We start from the raw sequence: 21,273 nt of genomic DNA on the forward strand, positions 1-21,273 counted from the left end.
ATACCCTTGGAATCATATAGTATGTAGTCATTATGATTCCTTTTTGAAAGCTACTTTAGTAGATGGAAGATGGAAGTAGAGATAAAGACTGTTAGATCTAATCCAGCACCATGAAGCCCAAAACGCTCATTCTCAGTGTCTTGGGGTGGCCGGGAGGGGATGGGGAGGGCATAATGAAAACATACATATAGCCAAGGTAGACAGCTGAGTACCAAAAAGAGGTAGTAGGCTGGATTTAGCCTGAGGGCTCTAAGTTAGCAACTCCTAATTTTAGAGCATTATACTTTGTAGAGAGAAAAAGTTACAATGCAATATCTATTCTATTCAAACTCCTATAGGAAAACACATTGGGGAACATCTTGTGTGAAATTCCCAAGTAATATATATTAATATTTTTTTTCCTAGGAAGGCTGTTCCTTTTGAATTCAGAGGACCTGGGCTCAAGCCCTGGCCCACCAGTGACTAGGAGGTCTTGGGCCGGGAAATTAAACTTTTTGATTCCTAATATCCATATCTTAAAGCTGGCAATTTAGTCATTAAAAAAAGAGTAGGACTTCCCTGGTGGCGCAGTGGTTGAGAGTCCACCTGCCAATGCAGGGGACACGGGTTCGTGCCCCGGTCCGGGAGGATCCCACATGCCGCGGAGCGGCTGGGCCCATGAGCCATGGCCACTGAGCCTGCGCGTCCGGAGCCTGTGCTCAGCAGCGGGAGAGGCCACGGCAGTGAGAGGCCCGCGTACCGCAAAAAAAAAAAAGAGTAGTTCCTGGTTGTAAGCACTGTAGATTTAACAGTGAACTAAAGCAAAGTCCCTGTCCCCATGATGCTTACATTCTGTTGGGGGAAAACAGCAAATAGAATAAGAATAATAAATTAATTTATAATGTGATGCTAAGTAGTGATAACTATGATAAAGACAAATAAAAGTAACAGTATAAAAATATGAAAGAGAAGTACTATTTCATATAGGATGATTGAGGAAAACCTTTCTAATAAGATGAAAGCTGAGCAGAAACCTGAGAGAAGTGAGGGAGAAAGTCATGGGTCTGTGGTGATGTGGGGAGGGTTAGGGGTGGAGGGAGTTATCCCAGAAAGAGGACACCACAGATATGAAAATCAAGATTAAGGGGCATACTGGTCATATCAAGATATAGATGTCAAGGTAGGGAATGAGTTATATAGGATCTCATAGGCCACTTGAAGGATTTAACAGTTTACTCTGCATAAGATAGAAAATCCTTATAACTGTCCAATATAGTAGCCACTAGTTCCATGTGGTTATCGAGTGCTTGAAAAGTGACAGTTCCAAATGAGAGGTGCTGTAAGTGTAAAATACACGCCAGATTTCAAAGACTTAGTACAAAAAAGAAAATAAAATATCTCCTTAATATTTTTATATGGATTACATACTGAAATGATCATTTTTGGATAGATTTAGTTAAATAAATTAATCTCACCATTTTTATTTTTAATTTTCTAATGTGGCTACAAAAAATTTGAATTTACATGTGTAACTTGCATTGTATTTCTTTTGGGCAGCATTGCTTTAAATGTTTTGCACAGAGAAATAACATTCTAGCTTAAGTTTTAAAAGATTGTTGAGTGGGAGATCAGGAGACAAGTTACAAGTCTAGAACAGTAGTCCAGGAGAGAGATCAATGTGGCTTGGACTGGTGGTAGGTATGGATATAGGAAGGGGTTAAGTTAAGGGTATATTTTTGAAGGTACAACCTACCAAATTTGTTATGGATTGGATGTATGAGAAAAGGTAAGAAACAATAATGACTCCTAGGTGTTGGGTCTGAGCAAATAAAATAAAAATAATATTTGCCATACTTGGACACTGAAGAATTTGATAAAATTATACATGGCGAAAGTAATGGTGTATTCTTAGAGAGGATTGACTTTATTTAGCAATAGTTGATTCACATCCATAAAGACCCCAGATGTCAGCTTGCACTCTCACCATCGCCCTGATGGTTTCCCAACTTGGTGATGGATTAAAACTCCATTATCTGTTACCCACAGTCACTTTTTTAGCCCTACATTAATATTATTCTCTTTTGTCTCATTTATTCCATGTGAACTGAGTATATTATATGTATCAGGTATGGTGCTGATATCAAACCAACGAAAATCTGTTAAAAAATATAAGCCCAGCTGGGACATATGAAATATATTATTGAATTGAAAGTTTTGTTGTGTAGTTTTTCTTATCTGCTGTATGCTAAATAGAATTGCTATAAATGTTTCCAATCACATGCCAATTTTGTTCAGGTATCCTTAACACAAAGATGTGGTTGAAGTTGAAGAGGTTATCAACAGAGAATGACCATAAATGACCTAATTTTATCAGATAGTAAAGCACAGACATTTCAATAGCACAGCTTTGGAAAGTAACATTTTCTGTAATAGGCGTATATAGCTGTAAAATAAATTGAAACCAGTGATAAAATAAAATATAAACTTGAAATAAAATGAAATCCTACTTGTTAATATTCAAGGTATAAGTTATGATTCTTTTTAAAAAAAGGTAAGTGTAATTTGGTTTTATTCAAAGTCTACGTGATTCATCTTTGTGACACAAAAGGGATGCATCTACTGTTTTTCTGAAATACTTAGTTTGGAACTTTATTTTGATAGAGAAAGAAGTAACTTCCTGCCTTTCCAGGAAGAAATACTTACTTTCAACTAATTATGTTATAAGAAGTCATAGTTTTTTTACAAAATTAAGATAGCCCAGAATACAATATTTTTATCTTAACCTGTTAAACCTGACAAAGCAAAATATCTCTACATTCTCACTGTTATAATGCTCTAAGGGTCTTTACACTCTTAGGAAAAAAAGGTATCCTACTGTTGCACCTTGACATATCACAAAATCTGGTGGAAGGTGTAATTTATAACACCAACCATATGAACTCAAGAGTTCTAAGACCCCATGGTTCCCATAAAGCATAGACAGTTTTATTTGTACAACATAGTTGGCATTTCTCATGAGCCATGTGAAAGCTCAAATGGTATAAATTTTAAAAGTCCAGACTTAAATATGACATGGTTGATGACCTCTTTCTACCTTATTCAGCTTCTAGCGTCATTGGGAGTTAAACACTCTAAATATATAGAGAACTTTTTTCAAGAGTTCATATTCAGTAACCATTAACAAAAACCAGGCTGTCATCATTTTTCATTTACTAAATGGTCATTCCAGGTTGAAGGTGAATTTTTTTCCTCAGCGAGCCTGTCAGAATGTCATGTTTGTGCTTTGTTTGATTTACAGGATTTTGGATCGCTATGTTCAGGAGCAAATTCCTGGTGCCAAGGTTGTGGTAGAGAACGTTGGAGCTCGCCGGCATGGCGATGCCTTTTCTCTAGAAGATTACACAAAGTGTGACTTGACTGTCTATGCAATCGACCCCAAACCAACAGAGCCATCGACAGAAATGAGCTTTTTAAGTGAGTATTTTTATTGTCTGTAACAGCTTTATGGTTACAGTATCACCCATAGATAATCCTGATTTAAGGATATAAGTAAATAGTTTAAAACCCATCAGATTTTTCTTGAAAGTGAAGTGTAATCAAAACAAAAGAAAAAAAATCTAAGAAACAATACCTAGGGTACTCACGCCTAGAATTTTTAAGTCTAAGTATGAGATAAAGTGACTTCGGGGGATCTGTTCTCCTTGAGATGTCTGAGGATCCATTATGCTTAAGAGCAAGAAGCAGTTCACCGAGATCACCTTGCATCGGCTTCCACTCTTGCTCCAAGACCCTGCTCTTTGAGAGGAAAGCACAGATCCCTTCTTAAAGTGGCAAGTTGCCTGCAATGATGTCAGTAGGCTTGAATTTTAAGACCAAGCCTAACTCTCTTCAAGGTCTTATTGAATAGGCAAAAATTAACATCTGATTTTTCCCTTGACTTGGGGGTAGAGAACAGAGGAGATAATCACTTCCACCGAAGTCCATGTGACATTTCTTCCAGGTATGAATTTGAATATTTGAGTTTTAAATCCTTTAAAAATAAGGAATATACAAAATCTTAAACAAAACCCTGCTACATATTCTCCTTTGGAAATTATTCTAGAACAGCTTTAGTTGTGGTTGTTAGTTTCTCCTTTACTCTAGTGACATCTAGTGTCCAAAAGATTATTGGCATGTAATTCTTACCTAAAAACGTTTTGTAGTAAAAATACATATTGATATATAATCATATGTATATATTCTAAATATTCAGAGATGTGTGTATATATATACACATAATCTCCAAAATCCATTATTTCAGAATTTAGTTTTTCTATGTCTCTCTATATAATAAACATCATGCAAATAAATATATGCATATACAAATTTACATGCATATATCCATATATGGGTGCATGTTTTTATTTAGTAAACATCTATTTACCCATTTATTTATTAAAACTCATAAATTCTGAATTTAGTTTTACTTTATATCTGTTCATCAACAAAATTTCACTACTATTTTAGCAGCAATGAAATAGTGATTTAGTATCAACTTAATTTCATAAAAAGCCATAGTTATTAAGTATTAATAATTAAGTATGTATAATTAATTTATATATAATAGATATTTGGGTGATATGCAAGAGAGTATACTAATCACTATGAAGAAATACAGATTACTGAAGCAATGGCTTCTTCTCAGGTTTTAGACTAACCATCCAAATGAAGGAGCATTTAGGTCTACTAAGACAATAATTGCTTACTTTATTAATTTAAAAAATTATTTAGAAATATACATTAAAAGTAATTTTTATATTCTTTCGATTGTCATTATTAACATTTATTTAAATCTATCTGCATTCTTTTTTTTTAATTTATTTATTTTTGGCTATGTTGGGTCTTCGTTGCTGCACACGGGCTTTCTCTAATTGTGTCGACGGGCTTCTCATTGCGGTGGCTTCTCTTGTTGCGGAGCATGGGCTCTAGGCACATAGGCTTCAGTAGTTGTGGCACACAGGCTCTGTAGTTGTGGCTCACAGGCTCTAGAGTGCAGGTTCAGTAGTTGTGGCACACAGCTTAGTTGCTCTGCGGTATGTGGGATATTCCCGGACCAGGGCTCGAACCCTGTGTCCCCTGCATTGGCAGGTGGATTCTTAACCACTGCACCACCAGGGAAGCCCTGCATTCTTTTTTATATACACTGGTTTTATTTTAAAATATGATGATAGATTGTTCAAATTTAAGGTGCTTTCCTAAATTTAAAAATATCTATTTTCTTTAGGCTGACAGCCTGGCTCTAAAGAGTAAAATAGTGGTGATTATAATTTGAATTGTACTTGTAAATATTTTAGAGATAAAAGATTTGGAAACTGAAGCCAATTTGGTTTCAACTGACACTGTGAAGTACAAGAAAAACATTCTTCATTCTATTAAGTTTTCCAAAACCTAGATTATATTGTGAAAAGTAGAGTTCTAAATTCAACTGAATAACTATTATAGCCAAGAAGAAAGGAAAAAATATATAGAATAACTATAAATTTTAAAAAATTATATTGAGGAGAGAATGGAATAGCCATGAAGTATTAAAAATTTTGCCTTAGCGGTCTTCACCTTGAACTGTTAGCTAAGAACACTGGTCTAATTTAAACCCTAGAATTGTTCTTTGAAATATTTTGTAATGAGATTATATAGATATATTTCAAAATGCAAGGTTGATATGCATAGATATTATTATCAGATACTATTACCTATTCTGAAGTTATAAAAGTTTTTGTATATTTAGTTTTAACACTGAACAAATATACTAGAACATTGATTGTTGCCTAATGCCCAGACCAGTGGAAATAGGATTATCCTCCCAATTTCTCCTTATGCTAAAATCTAAGCTTCTGAGGCTGTTAGAATTTTTAGGGCGAAGATTTAGAAACAAAAAAGATACTTCCTCCAAGGAGTTCACTAAGATATTTAAAAATTGATTTTACTATATCAAAAAAATTTAAAAACCTTATAAGTGCATAGAGAAGACTGGTAAGGCTTTACAACTCATTAATTACATATTTTGTTTCACAAGGTTATGAGTATGTTGATTTTTCTTATTTTGGGATATGTGAATTGCTTAGATTTTCTACAATAAGTGTATATTACTTTTATTTTCCTTTTATTCTTCTTGTGGTTCTTTGAGCATCTTTAATCTGCATTTTTTGGGGGATTTTGTTGTTGCTGTTTTCATTTCTGGAATATTCTTAGGCAATATATATTCAAATATTTCTTATACCCTGTTTTTTCTTTACCTTTTCTGGGACTCCAATTAAAAATTTTTTTTCTCATAGCTTTTGGATGCTTTGTTCTTATTCCTCTCCCCTCCCCCAACATTCTTATCACTTTGTGGGTTTTTTTCAGCTAAAAGTACTATTTTGTTTTTTTATTTTTATTGTTTTAATTAATTTATTTATTTTTTAACATCTTTATTGGAGTATAGTTGCTTTACAATGTTGTGCTAGTTTCTGCTGTATCACAAAGTGAATCAGCTATATGTATACATATCCCCTCCCTCTTGCACCTCCCTCCCACCCACCCTATCCCACCCCTCTAGGTGGACACAAAGCACTGAGCTGATCCCCCTGTGCTATGTGGCTACTTCCCACTAGCTATCTGTCTTACATTTGGTAGTGTATATATCTCCGTGCCACTCTCTCACTTTGTCCCAGCTTACACTTCTCAATCCCCGTGTACTCAAGTCCATTCTCTACGTCTGTGTCTTTATTCTTGTCCTGTCCCTAGGTTCTTCAAAACTATTTTTTTTTAGATTCCATATATATGTATTATCATACGATATTTGTTTTCCTCTTTCTGACTTACTTCACTCTGTATAACAGTCTCTAGGTCCTTCCACCTCACTACAGATAACTCAATTTCATTTCCTTTTATGGCTGAGTAATATTCCATTGTATATATGGGATACATATATACACATGTATGTATATATGTGCCACATCTTCTTTGTCCATTCATTTGTCGATTGACACTTAGGTTGCTTCCACGTCCTGGCTATTATAAATACAGCTGCAGTGAACATTGTGGTACATGACTCTTTTTAAATTATGGTTTTCTCAGGCTATATGCCCAGTAGTGGGACTGCTGGCTCGTTTGGTAGTTCTATTTTTAGTTTTTTAAGGAACCTTCATACTGTTCTCCGTAGTAGCTGTATCAATTTACATTCCCACCAACAGTGCAAGAGGCTTCTCTTTTCTCCACACACTCTCCAGCATTTATGTTTGTAGATTTTTTGATGATGGACATTCTGACCGGTGTGAGGTGATATCTCATTGTAGTTTTGATTTGCATTTCTCTAATGATTAGTGATGTTAACCATCCTTTCACGTGTTTGTTGGCAATCTGTATATCTCCATTGGAGAAATGTCTATTTAGGTCTTCAGCCCATTTTTGGATTGGGTTGTTTGTTTTTTGATATTGAGCTGCATGAGCTGCTTGTATATTTTGGAGATTAATCCTTTGTTGCTTTGTTTGCAAATATTTTCTCTCATTCTGAGGGTTGTCTTTTCATCTTGTTTATGGTTTCCTTTGCTGTGCAAAAGCTTTTAAGTTTCATTAGGTCCCGTTTGTTTATTATTGTTTTTATTTCCATTTCTCTAAGGTGGGTCAAAAAGGATCTTGCTGTGATTTATGTCATAGAGTGTTCTGCCTATGTTTTCCTCTAAGAGTTTTATGGTGTCTGGCCTTAAATTTAGGTCTTTAATCCATTTTGAGTTTATTTTTGTGTATGGTGTTAGGGAATGTTCCAATTTCATTCTTTTACATGGAGCTATCCAGTTTTCCCGGCACCACTTATTGAAGAGGCTGTCTTTTCTCCATTGTATATTCTTGCCTCCTTTATCAAAGATAAGGTGACCATATGTGCGTGGGTTTATCTCTGGGCTTTCTATCCTGTTCCATTGATCTTTCTGTTTTTGTGCAAGTACCATACTGTGTTGATTACTGTAACTTTGTAGTATAGTCTGAAGTCAGGGAGCCTGATCCCTCCAGCTCCGTTTTCTCAAGATTGCTTTGGCTATTCGGAGTCTTTTGTGTTTTCATACAAATTGTGAAATTTTTTGTTCTAGTTCTGTAAAAAATGTCATTGGTAGTTTGATAGGGATTGCACTGAATCTGTAGATTGCTTTGGGGAGTATAGTCATTTTCACAATGATGATACTTCCAATCCAAGAACATGGTATATCTCTCCATCTGTTTGTATTGTATTTAATTTCTTTCATCAGTGTCTTGTAGTTTTCTGCATACAGGTCTTTTGTCTCCTTACATAGGTTTATTCCTAGGTATTTTATTCTTTTTGTTGCATTGATACATGGGAGTGTTTCCTTAATTTCTCTTTCAGAGTTTTCATCATTAGTGTATAGGAATGCAAAAGATTTCTGTGCATTAATTTTGCATGCTGCTAGTTTACCAAATTCATTGGTCAGCTCTAGCAGTTTTCTGTTAGTCTTTAGGATTCTTTATGTATAGTATCATGTCATCAGCAAAGAGTGAAAATTTTACTTTTTCTTTTCTAATCTGGATTCCTTTTATTTCTTTCTCTTCTCTGATTACTGTTTGTAAAACTTCCAAAATACTGGTGAGAGTGGGCAACCTTGTCTTGTTCCTGATCTTAGTGGAAATGGTTTCAGTTTTTCACCATTGAGAATGATGTTGGCTGTGGGTTTGTCATATATGGCCTTTATTATGTTGAGAAAGCTTCCCTCTATGCCTATTTTCTGGAAGTTTTTATCTTAAATGGCTGTTGAATTTTGTTGAAAGCTTTTTCTGCATCTATTGAGATGATCATATGATTTTTATTTTTCAGTTTGTTAATATGGTGTATCACATTGATTGATTTGTGTATATTGAAGAATCCTTGCATTCCTGGAATAAACCCCACTTGATCATGGTGTATGATCCTTTTAATGTACTGTTGGATTCTGTTTGCTAGCATTTTGTTGAGGATTTTTGCATCCATGCTCATCAGTGACATTGGCCTGTAGTTTTCTTTTTTTGTGACATCTTTGTCTGATTTTGGTATCAGGGTGATGGTGACCTTGTAGAATGAGTTTGGGAGTGTTCTTCCCTCTGCTGTATTTTGAAGAGTTTGAGAGGGTTAGGTGTTAGCTCTTCTCTAAATGTTTGATTGAATTCACCTGTGAAGCCATCTGGTCCTGGGCTTGTGTCTGTTGGAAGCTTTTTAATCACAGTTTCAATTTCATTGCTTGTGATTGTTCTGTTTATATTTTCTATTTCTTCCTGGTTGAGTCACCGGAAGGTTGTGCCTTTCTAAGAATTTGTCCATTTCTTCCAGGTTGTCCATTTTATTAGCATATTGTTGCTTGTAATAATCTCTCATGGTCCTTTGCATTTCTGCAGTGTCAGTTGCTACTTCGCCCTTTTCATTGCTACTTCTATTGATTTGAGTCTTTTCCCTTTTTTTCTTGAAGAGTCTGGCTAATGCTTTATCAATTTTGTTTATCTTCTGAAGGAACCAGCTTTTAGTTTTATTGATCTTTTCTATCATTGCCCTCATTTCTTTTCATTTATTTCTGATCTAATCTTTATGATTTCTTTCCTTCTGCTAACTTTGGGGGTTTTTTTGTTCTTGTTTCTCTAATTGATTTAGGTGTAAGTTTAGGTTGTTTATTTGAGGTTTTTCTTGTTTCTTGAGGTAGGAATGTATTGCTGTAAACTTCCCTCTTAGATCTGCTTTTGCTGCATCCCATAGGTTTTGGGTCATCATGTTTTCATTTTCATTTGTTTCTGGGTATTTTTTGATTTCCTCTTTGATTTCTTCAGTGATCTCTTGGTCATTTAGTCGTGTTACTTAGCCTCCATGTGTTTGTATTTTTTACAGATTTTTACCTGTAATTGATATCTAGTCTCATAGTGTTGTGGTCAGAAAAGATACTTGATATGATTTCAATTTTCTTAAATTTACCAAGGCTTGATTTGTGACCCAAGATATGATCTATCCTGGAGAATGTTCTATGAGCACTTGAGAAAAAAGTGTATTCTGTTGTTTTTGGATGGAGTGTCCTATAAATATCAATTAAGTCCATCTTGTTTAATGTATCATTTAAAGCTTATGTTTCCTTATTTTCATTTTGGATGATCTGTCCATTGGTGAAAGTGGGGTGTTAAAGTCCCCTACTATGATTGTGTTACTGTCGATTTCCCCTTTTATGGCTGTTAGCATTTGCCTTATGTATTGAGGTGCTCCTATGTTGGGTGCATAAATACTTAAAATTGTTATATTTTCTTCTTGGATTGATCCCTTCATCATTATGTAGTTTCCTTCTTTGTCTCTCCTAATAGTCTTTATTTTAAAGTCTATTTTGTCTGATATGAGAATTGCTACTCCAGCTTTCTTTTGATTTCCATTTGCATGGAATATCTTTTTCCTTCCCCTCACTTCCAGTCTGTATGTGTCCCTAGGTATGAAGTGGGTCTCTTGTAGACAGCATATATATGGGTCTTGTTTTTGTATCTATTCAGCCAGTCTCTGTCTTTTGCTTGGAGCGTTTAATCCATTTACATTTAAGGTAGCTATCAATATGTATGTTCCTATTACCATTTTCTTAATTGTTTTGGGTTTATTATTGTAGGTCTTTTCCTTCTTATGTGTTTCCTGCCTAGAGAAGTTCCTTTTGCATTTGTTGTAAAGCTGGTTTGGTGGTGTTGAATTCTCTTACCTTTGCTTGTCTGTAAAGGTTTTAATTTCTCCATCAAATCTGAATGAGATCCTTGCTGAGTATAGTAATCTTGGTTGTAGGTTTTTCCTTTTCATCTCTTTAAATGTGTCCTGCCAGTCCCTTCTGGCTTGCAGAGTTTCTGCTGAAACATCAGCTGTTAACCTTATGGGGATTCCCTTGTGTGTTATTTATTGTTTTTCCCTTGCTGCTTTTAATATGTTTTCTTTGTATTTAATTTTTGATAGTTTGATTAATATGTGTGTTATCATGTTTCTCCTTGGATTTATCCTTTATGGGACTCAATGCCCTTCCTGTGCTTGACTTACTATTTCCTTTCCATATTAGGGAAGTTTTCAACTATAATCTCTTCAAATATTTTCTCAGTCCCTTTTTTTTTTTGTCTTCTTCTTCTGGGACCCCTATTAATCGAATGTTGGTGTGTTTACTGTTGTCCCAGAGGTCTTTGGGACTGTCCTCAATTCTTTTCATTCTTTTTTGTTTATTCTGCTCTGTGGTAGTTATTTCTACTATTTTGTCTTCTGGGTCACTTATCTGTTCTTCTGCCTCAGTTATTCTGGTATTGATTGCTTCTTGAGAATTTTAAATTTCATTTATTGCATTGTTTATCATTGTTTGTTTGCTCTTTAGTTCTTCTAGTTCCTTGTTAAACATTTCTTGTATTTTCTCCATTCTATTTCCAACATTTTGTATCATCTTTACTATCATTACTCTGAATTATTTTTCAGGTAGACTGCCTATTTCCTCTTCTTTTGTTTGGTCTGGTGGATTTTTATCTTGCTCCTTCATCTGCTGCATGTTTCTCTGTCTTCTCAGTTTGCTTAACCTCCCGTGTTTGGGGTCTCCTTTTCACAAGCTGCATGTTCGTAGTTCCCATTGTTTTAGGTGTCTGCCCTCAGTGGGTAAGTTTGGTTCGGTGTGTTGTGTAGGCTTCCTGGTGGAGGGGACTGGTGCCTGTGTTCTGGTGGATGAGGTTGGATATTGTCTCTCTGGTGGCGGGACTGCATCTGGTGGTGTGTTTTGGGGTGTCTGTGAACTTATTATGATTTTAGGGAGCCTCCCTGCTAATGCGTGGTGTTTTGTTCCTGTCTTGCTCTTTGTTTGGCATAGGGTGTCCAGCACTGTAGCTGGCTGGTCATTGAGTGGAGCTATGTGTAAGTGTTGAGATGGAGATCTCTGGGAGATATTACATGGTGCCGGGAGGTCTCTGGTGGACAAGTGTCCTGAACCCGGCTCTCCTACCTCAGAGGCTCAGGCCTGACCCCAGGCCAGAGCACCAAGACCCTGTCAGCCACATGACTTAGATGAAAAGGGAGGAAAAAAAAAAGAAAGAAGGAAATAAAATAAAATAGTTATTAAAATAAAAAATATTATTAAGAAATAAAAAATAAGTAATAAAAAAAAGAAAGAAGAGAGCAACAAAACCAAAAAACAAATTCACCAATGATAACAAGCACTAAAAACTATACTAAAAAAAAAAAACAAACGGACAGACCGAACCCTGGGACAAATGGTAAAAGCAAAGCTATACAGACCTAATCACAGAAAGAAGCATATACATACACACTCACAAAAAGGGAAAATAAAATATATTTATATAACAAAAAGGAGGAAGAGAGCAACCAAATCAATAAACAAATCTACCAATTATAATAAGCTTTAAGTACTAAACTAAGATAAACATAAAAACAGAAACAAATTAGATGCAGAAAGGAAACCCCAAGTCTACATTTGCTCACAAAGTCCACTGCCTCAATTTTGGGATGATTCATTGTCTATTCAGGTAATCCACAGATGCAGGGTACATCAAGCTGACTCTGGAGATTTAATCCGCTGCTCCTGAGGCTGCTGGGAGAGATTTCCCTTTCTCTTCTTTATTCTCACAGCTCCCAGGGGCTCAGCTTTGGATTTGGCCCCACCTCTGTGTGTAGGTCACCTGAGGGCATCTGTTCCCTGCCCAGACAGGACGGAGTTAAAGCAGCAGCTGATTCGGGGGCTCTGGCTCACTCTGGACGGGGGGAGGGAGGGGTATGGAATGTGGTGCGAGCCTGTGGTGGCAGATGCCAGCGTGACATTGCACCAGCGTGAGGCACTCTCTGTGTTCTCCCGGGGAAGATGTCCCTGGATCACAGGACCCTGGCAGTGGCAGGCTACACAGGCTCCCAGGACGGGAGGTGTGGAGAGTGACTGTGCTTGCACACAGGCTCCTTGGTGGCGGCAGCAGCAGCCCTATTAGTGTCTCATGCCCGTCTCTGGGGTCCGCACTGATAGCCGCAGCTTGCCCCCATCTCTGGAGCTCATTTAGGCGGTGCTCTGAATCCCCCCTCCTCGCGCACCCTGAAACAATGGTTCCTTGCCTCTTGGGGAGTTTCAGACTTTTTCCTGGACTCCCTCCCAGCTATCTGTGGCGCACTAGCCCCCTTCAGGCTGTGTTCACACAGCCAACCCCAGTCCTGTCCGTGGGGTCTGACCTCTGAAGCCGAGCCTCAGTTCCCAGCCCCTGCCCATCCTGGCGGGTGAGCAGACAAGCCTCTCAGGCTGGTGAGTGCTGCTCGGCACCGATCCTCTGTGAAGGAATCTCTCCGCTTTGCCCTCTGCACCATTGTTGCTGTGCTCTCCTCTGTGGCTCCAAAGCTTCACCCCCCCCGCCATCCCCCATCTCCACCAGTATAGGGCCTTCCTAGTTGGTGGAAACTTTTCCTCCTTCACAGCTCCCTCCCAGAGGTGCAGGTCCCATACCTATTCTTTTGTCTCTGTTTTTTCTTTTGCCCTACCCAGGTACCTGGGGATTTTCTTGCCTTTTGGGAAGTCTGAGTTCTTCTGCCAACATTCAGTAGGTGTTCTGTAGGAGTTGTTCCACATGTAGATGTATTTTTGATGTATTTGTGGGGAGGAAGGTGAGCTCTACATCTTACTCCTCTGCCATGTTGAAGGTCCCTCCCTCTTTGTGTTTTAGTTTGAATAATTTCTGCTGCCCTGTTTTCAAGTTCACTGATTCGTCTATGTTAGCCTATTGATAAGCTCATTGAAGGAATTCTTCATCTTCATATCTTTTTAAAAAAATTCTTGCACTTCCATTTGGTTCTTACAGTTTCTACCACTTTACTGAGTTTCTCCATCATTTCAGGCATGTTTTCTGCCTTACTACTAGATCCTGTAAAATATTAATCAGAGTTCTATCAAAGTCCCTATGTGACGGTTCCAATATCTGGGTTACCTCTGTGTCTGGTCTGTTGCTTTATCTTTCAGCAGTTCCTGAATGCCTGTGACACAGAAAGGGTTTCTCTCCATTCTCTTAACTCTCCCGATGTAGTAAATGGCTCTTGCTTATTGCTTGGTTCTACTCTAAGGGTGAGAATGAGACAATGAGAGGTTGGGGGATTCTGTTTTCCTTGTCTAGCCGGTGTGCCTAGGATTTGGGGTGGGGCTTTCTCAGCTTTTCTTCCACGCCTTCCCATGGCATCCATACTCTGCTTCATATTTGTGGAGGTTCTTGGGTGTAAGAGAGTTCCCTGCCCCTCCCCAACCAGTAGTAGACGTCTACTTTGCAGGGTCTTAGGCCTAAGAGAGCTCCTTCTCCTCCCCCAGATGGGGTGGATTTTGCTCATAGCTCTTCTCCAGAAGCAGTGGACCTTTACTTGAGCCTTAGGGATGGGAGTACTTCCTCCCTCTCTCTCTATATGGCTCTTGCTTTATGTGAGATACAGGTCCAGAAAATTGCAGAGCACCCCAGCCTTAGCTGATTACTGCCTATATCCCTGCACTATGAAGAGGATTTCTCTGGTCTCCTGCCCTGTACCCAATCTATCTTATGGTGGGCCATGGAAAAGAGTTTGCGAGTGAGTGCAAACCCCCACTTGTGTTTGTGGGTCACTTATTCTATGTAACCTTACATGCTGATACACACTTAGCTTTTAAGCATTTATTAAAAATTTAGCTGGTTTGTTTTATTTGAATTTATGGTACCTACTTTTGGCTTGTTCTGAGAAAGGTGAGACAATACATGGTCTCATCCCACTGTTGGAGGAAACTGTCACTCTTTGGAATTTGGTTTTATGCTTGCAAAAATATTTATGATTTTAATGTTATATGACTTTTCCGTCATTAGGGTGGGTGCCACATCTTAAGGCTTTCTGCCTTCTGAGCAGAAACAGACCATACTATTTTAAAGCAAAACTTAATTAAATTTAAAAATGAGCAAATACAATTTTAGCTTGTACACTTAATAGTCCAGTCTGCTTAAAATTAGTCTGTCCAGATAGTAAATGAGAGATAAAGAAGAAGGAGAGAAAGCTGATATATTCTACAAACTGCATTTAAAAGTACAGTGTTAAAGGGCTTCCCTGGTGGCGCAGTGGTTGGGAGTCCGCCTGCCGATGCCCCGGTCTGGGAGGATCCCGCGTGCCGTGGAGCGGCTGGGCCCGTGAGCTATAGAGGATACCGCGTGCCGTGGAGCGGCTGGGCCCGTGAGCTATAGAGGAAATAGTGGTCCATCCTTGATTTGTTTTATTAAGAAGAACAACCTTATCCAAGTGGAATGAATGTGGGCAGATATGTTAACCATTGCCAATTCTGTAAACCTGTTTCAGAGACGCACATTATTTACTGACAAAGGAAATAGGCAGTTGCCCCTCCACGGTTTAGGTGTGTGCTTTTGTGAAGTACAGAATACATTCTCCTGCTCACCCTCCCCTTTATTTCTACATTCATATGTACATTGAAACACTGAAATCCTCAAGGTAAAATGCAGAGTGGTCTGTAGTTATACATTGTACTTTGAAAGTTGTGTTCATCTGAATGGAGCCAGGGATACCTGTTTGCATGTGCTCCATCAGTTGGGTGAATCAGAAGACATGGAATTGGCTTAGGAATTTACCTCATGTCAGGAAAACAGAGCAGTAATTAATTAATGTTGGCTAAATACTAGGAAGGGGTCTGTTCACCTCACCCTTAGACTTGAAAAGCATTTTAACCAGCAGCTAAGTAGACTATGGATGAGAATAAAGAGAAAATCACATTTCTTTATTGATATTGAATCTGACAGCTTTATCTCCTTTCTAAATAAGTAAGCAAGGTGAAAAATGGGATCAGTAATAAATACTGAAAAACAAAATAAAAGAAATAACACCCTGATGACTCAGAGGTAGACTATATCTCTGGAAATAATTCTCTTACAGAAACCACTGGAAAACAGTTTAATATTTTCTGTAGAAAACAAGACCGTATAAGACAAATGGTGTATGTGCTTTGCATGCCCTGAATCCTTACCTGCTTCTGGTAAAAAATGCTCCACAAAAGAATAGTGAGGATTGACCTTCTCCAACATGGTGGTGGGCTTTTTGTTTTGTTTTGATTTTAGCCATGTGGCATGTAGGATCTTCGTTCCCCGACCAGGGATCGAACGCATGCCCCCTGCAGTGGAAGTGCTGCGTCTTAACCACTGGACCACTAGGGAAGTCCCTGGTGGTGGGCTTTGATGAAGTGCTTTCCCCTCAGGCCATTTGGAGTATGCCTTTCCTCTGCTCACACTGAGTAGGTGTGGGTTAGTGCACATTCACGAGAAGGTCAATTAGATTTCATCTCAAGGATTTACATGGATGTTAGGAGACAGTAGAGCTCTTAGTCCTGAAATCAGAAAAAGTATAAAACAAAAGCCTGAAGTTTCTTGGGGCTAATTTTTCGATCTTAGGAAGAAATTCTCCTAAAATCCATTGACTATCTGGATTCAACCTTGCCTAGAATGAAAAAGCATCTGAAAAATAAACTGGCAAAATGAAGTATAAACATAAGAAGTTCACAGCATATTACAGAAAAGAAAAAAAAAATCATAATAGAAGTCAGAATATATTTAGAGGACAATCAAGATACAACCTGATAATTGCATGTATCTCTGAGGTAAAAATGTAATTAAAATATTTCATTACATTACAGGTGAAATAAATGAAAATGTTGTCATATGTCCTCGAAAAGTACCTGAGTATGTTTTAAAACTATTGAAACAAACAAAAAAAGACTTAATCGTAAAGGAATAAAAATTAGATAAGCCTTATATACATCCCACCTGCATGATGAAATGCCAAAAATCAATGGGATCAAATCCACAATATTTTAAGGAAAATGTTATGACTTAAGAATCTTGGCCTAGGCAAGTTGTTTTGCATATATACAGCAAAAAAGAAAGATATTCTAGATCAGTTATGGATTCAAAAGCTATCAACTCTTCTAGTAAACAATTACTTATGATTACCGAAATTGAGAAATAAAACAAAATGAAGATCTAAATAATGGAGTTATTGTAGTGTAAAAAGACTAATAAATCTTCCTTTAGGTGGTTTGGATATCAAATAGAATCCAGTAGGAATCCAAAAGAATTGTGATCCGTGGATCCACGTGATAGGAATAAATTTTCCCTGCAATTAATGATCTTCCTCTGCTTCTGATCCTTCCCAGTTTCTAATGATACAGTTCTTGCGACATAACTCTTATCTGTACTTCATTTGGAATTTCTTACTTTATCTGATAAACAATTCAAACAAAGTGTTTTACAATTCTATTCCAATCTAGAACTTAGAACAATGGGTAAAACTTTATTATACTTCTTAATGTATCTGAAAATGGCCTGGAAAAATTGATATAAAAAGTATATTTTCATCTACAAAAGCATATTCGTAAAAAAAAAAAAAGGAAAGCATCCTAACTGCCTTAAGTTATAGCATGAAAACTTAAATGAAAAACTGTGTAGCTTTAAAACTAAAATTGAGTTACTTGAGCCATTAGGTTTCCTAAATTGGAAGATTAATAAACTATCCAGTGGAATTCATATCTGATATCAAGCATCTCTTTGTTTTTTTCTGTATGGAAGCTATGAACAGTGTGTTTAACTAGATTTAAAGTCAGCATGATCACTTGGAAAATTAGAATAAAAAGTATTCAAAGGGATGAAATAGCCTGTAAAATGCACAAGCATAGCATTCTTTGGTTACCATTTGATGGTGAAATTTTGGGCCATTTAAATCTTTTCTTTCACATTTCTTTGTATTTCCACATCTTCAGCATAAGTATGGTATTTTATATTAAGACATGTATTTCTAAAATATTTTCACTTTGTGTATGCTGTGTAGTTACAAGTATATAAAAATGTTTATTAATAGCAAAAAAAAAAAGAGACTTGAGTACACCAAAATATTAGCAGTAGTAATCTTTGCATTGTGGGCATTTGAGTAATTTTGCCTTTTGAACTATTTTGTGTTTTTCAGTTTTCTATAGCAAGACGTTTCACCTTTATAGATAAAAGTCTTAAAAATTAAAAAAAATACCTAAGACATATTGCGGCTTTGTAGTTTTAAGAACATAATTGTTGCTTCAATATTATAGGATTTGTAAAGGATCATTTAAGTGTTTCTGGGGAATTTTGAAAAAAAAAATGCCTGCTAATTACAGCATAAAATATGTAAAAAAATTGTTCAGTCTAATAGAATTAAGTAACAATTATTCCTTAATTCTCCTCCCCAACACAATGCTCATAGTTGGAATTGCATTATTTAGAGAAAGGGTTTGCAAGAACTACTAGATTAAATTGACCACCAATTCCTGTCATCCTGACTACACTGATTTACTACCTGCATCATTTATTTAGTTTTCTCTTTCCAGGAAGAAAAAACTTTTTAATTTGTTCACTCCTAGCCCATGAAGTTATTTTGGTTTGAGATTTGAGAGTGTCAGTATTTAAGGTGGTGTGTTGAAACACAAATATACACTATGAAGGCTTGGGTTGCTTTCTCAGATTTGTTTCCCTAACTGTGTAGCTTTGTGGTCTGCAGGAAGTCAGTATTAAGGTTCTGTTTTACAGGACTACTTTGAGAACCGAAGGATATATAATGCAAGAATATATTTTTAAACTATACTAAATAATTTAGAATATTATATTTTATCCCACCTGTATAACTTAAAGTAAATAATCTCAACATAGTGATATCAATTTCAATGACATTGGTAATTATTTTCCCCCAGTCTGTAAGTGTATTAAGTAAGGGTCATTGTTATTAGTATCTTTGATATGTGAATATAGAGGTGTTACTCTTCTTTATTGGTCTTGCTTTTTATATATGCTTTTCTTATTCATAATAAGACTTCTGACTCAGCTTATGTTATAATTAAAGAAAATACTAAAAGGTATCACAAAAAATATTTTGTTAAAAAAAAAGCCTTTCGGGCTCCCCTGCTGGCGCAGTGGTTGGGAGTCTGCCTGCCAATGCAGGGGATGTGGGTTCGTGCCCCGGTCCGGGAGGATCCCACGTGCCGCGGAGCGGCTGGGCCCGTGAGCCATGGCCGCTGGGCCTGCGCGTCCGGAGCCTGTGCTCCGCGATGGGAGAGGCCGCGGCAGTGAGAGGTCCGCATACCGCAAAAAATAAATAAATAAAAGCCTTTCTCTGTTAACGTCATTGCTTTTACTGTTTAACAATAAAGATTTTTAGATGGCAAACTCCTCGATATCAATAAAGACTTTCAGCCGTATTACGGGGAAGGAGGACGCATTCTGGAGATCCGGACTCCAGAGGCAGTAACCAGCATTAAGAAGCGAGGAGAAAGTCTAGGCTACACAGAAGGGGCCTTGCTGGCTCTGGCCTTCATCATCATCCTCTGCTGTATTCCTGCCATCTTGGTGGTTTTGGTCAGCTACAGACAGTAAGTATTCATACATGCTGAACATGGATAGTTCCTCAAGAAGACATTATCAAAAAACTATCTCTAAAAAAAAAAAAAAAAACTATCTCTGCTAAAATGGCTTTGTAGATGTAAAATATTAAGGCTGCAGCCATTTTGGGAGTGCTGTACTGTATTTTTCTTGTACCAAATGACCTTCCTTTAAGGGAAAGCAATACAAACTTTCAAAACATTTGTCACAGATTGCTCAGTGTTCCTGTGCTCTTAAATTTTCTTATCTGCTAGGAATATTAGGTTACCTCCTGTAGCTTTGTTTATGCTCTTCATCAGGTTAAGAGCCTTGCAGGAAAGGTACGAGGTATCCTGGGGCAAAGGCAGTGAAATGTCATATAGAGATAACCCAGTTCCAAAGGAAGGTCTGTAACCTAAATACATTGTCATGCTAGGTTTTTATCCGTATTGTTAAATTTACCTCTATGCAGATGATTACAATGTTTGAAAAAATCATTTAAAAATCGTAGCACACAATATGTAATTTTCCATATGGTTTCTTCTTTCCTGGCTAGCCTTGCTAGAGCCTATACTGTAACATCTAACAGTATATTTTGGCTGTAGAGGCCTTACATTTCTCTGGTTCCTACAGGCAAATACATCCATTTAAAATATCTATATTTTTCTTGTTTAGGCTCTTCAAAGTAGTCAAGTAAATTTTTCCTAATTTAAACATCTATATTTAAAATAGTCTAGCGAGCTACTCTTTATTTGACACTAGGAATGAGGACCCTTTGTGATACAGGGCTATACTTTAAGTATATCCCTATTGATGATGATTGGTGAAAAAATTGTGGAATAGGTTAAGAAGAGAGGTAACCCTGAAGGTGTCACAAAATGAAAGTAAATGACAGGAATCATAAGTCATATAAATTACTTGACATAACATACAGTAAGAAATAATGATAGAATAGCTACTCACCATTTAAAATACAGAGAAAGGACTGAAAAAGTCCGTATATATTCTTAAACTGTTATCTTTGTTGTGTAACACTGAGAATTTTCTGTTGAATTAAATAAGATAAGGTAATTCCAACCTGAAAGTTATAAAGTACCCTCTGCATGAAGATACTATAGGAATATTTTCCTTCACAAAACTAATGTGAAGTTGCAAATAGAACATTTAGGTTGATATATTGGAGTTCAACGTGTGTTAATAACTCAGTTGATATGCCAAATCTAAAGCCTAAGCACAAACTTAATAACAAATTTTTAGATTAAGCTATCAATCCAATATTAATTTTCATGTTAAATTTAGTCTGTATTACAGTTTTTCTTTTTCATTCAAATATTTCTCAAAGGAGCTTTATTATATCCTGCTAGCATTAAAATCAGTGAGAAAACTTCATATATTTGGCAGACAATGCAGTGATCAAAACTGAAGCACCCTGGATGTTACGTTAAATGGTCTGAATTTTAACAAAAAATTAAGATGCTTAATATTTAAACATTGTAAAGATGCATTATTTAATCTTTTTAGTTCAGTAATCAGCCTAACACTCTATGAATGAATTTTGGTAACTCTTTTTTATAGAGTAACAGAAGTAAACATGTTTCAAAGTAAAATTCTAATATTTTAAAACCTAACTTTTGTACATTCGTATTCTGCTTATAAATAGATTAGAATGAATGGTTATTCTTTAATACTAAGATGTGTCTTTGAAATTTGCTATGCATGGAAAACAAGGAGGCACATGTGAAAAAAAGTGTCATAAATTCATTACCCAGGAGTGGCACCTTCCAATTCTAGCTTCAGCTTCAAAGTGAGGCCAAGAGTATAATCAGGGATTGCTGCTTGACTCCATTCTTTTAATATTGTTCAAGTGTAGTAAACCAAAAAGCTAATTAT

The 21,273-nt window shown here is 36.7% G+C and overlaps 1 protein-coding gene across 1 annotated transcript in view; it reads left to right on the plus strand.

The window, feature by feature from the left end:
• PCDH15 (protocadherin related 15) overlaps window positions 1-21,273 on the plus strand; it is a 743,572-nt gene that overhangs the window by 701,625 nt on the left and 20,674 nt on the right. Inside the window, 3 exon segments of the mRNA XM_032608284.1 lie at window positions 3,278-3,414; window positions 3,417-3,453; window positions 19,176-19,394. Coding sequence (XP_032464175.1) covers window positions 3,278-3,414; window positions 3,417-3,453; window positions 19,176-19,394 — 393 coding nt within the window.

Source organism: Phocoena sinus, chromosome 16 (assembly GCF_008692025.1).
Source record: "Phocoena sinus isolate mPhoSin1 chromosome 16, mPhoSin1.pri, whole genome shotgun sequence".
NCBI classification, from domain to species: Eukaryota; Metazoa; Chordata; class Mammalia; order Artiodactyla; family Phocoenidae; genus Phocoena; species Phocoena sinus.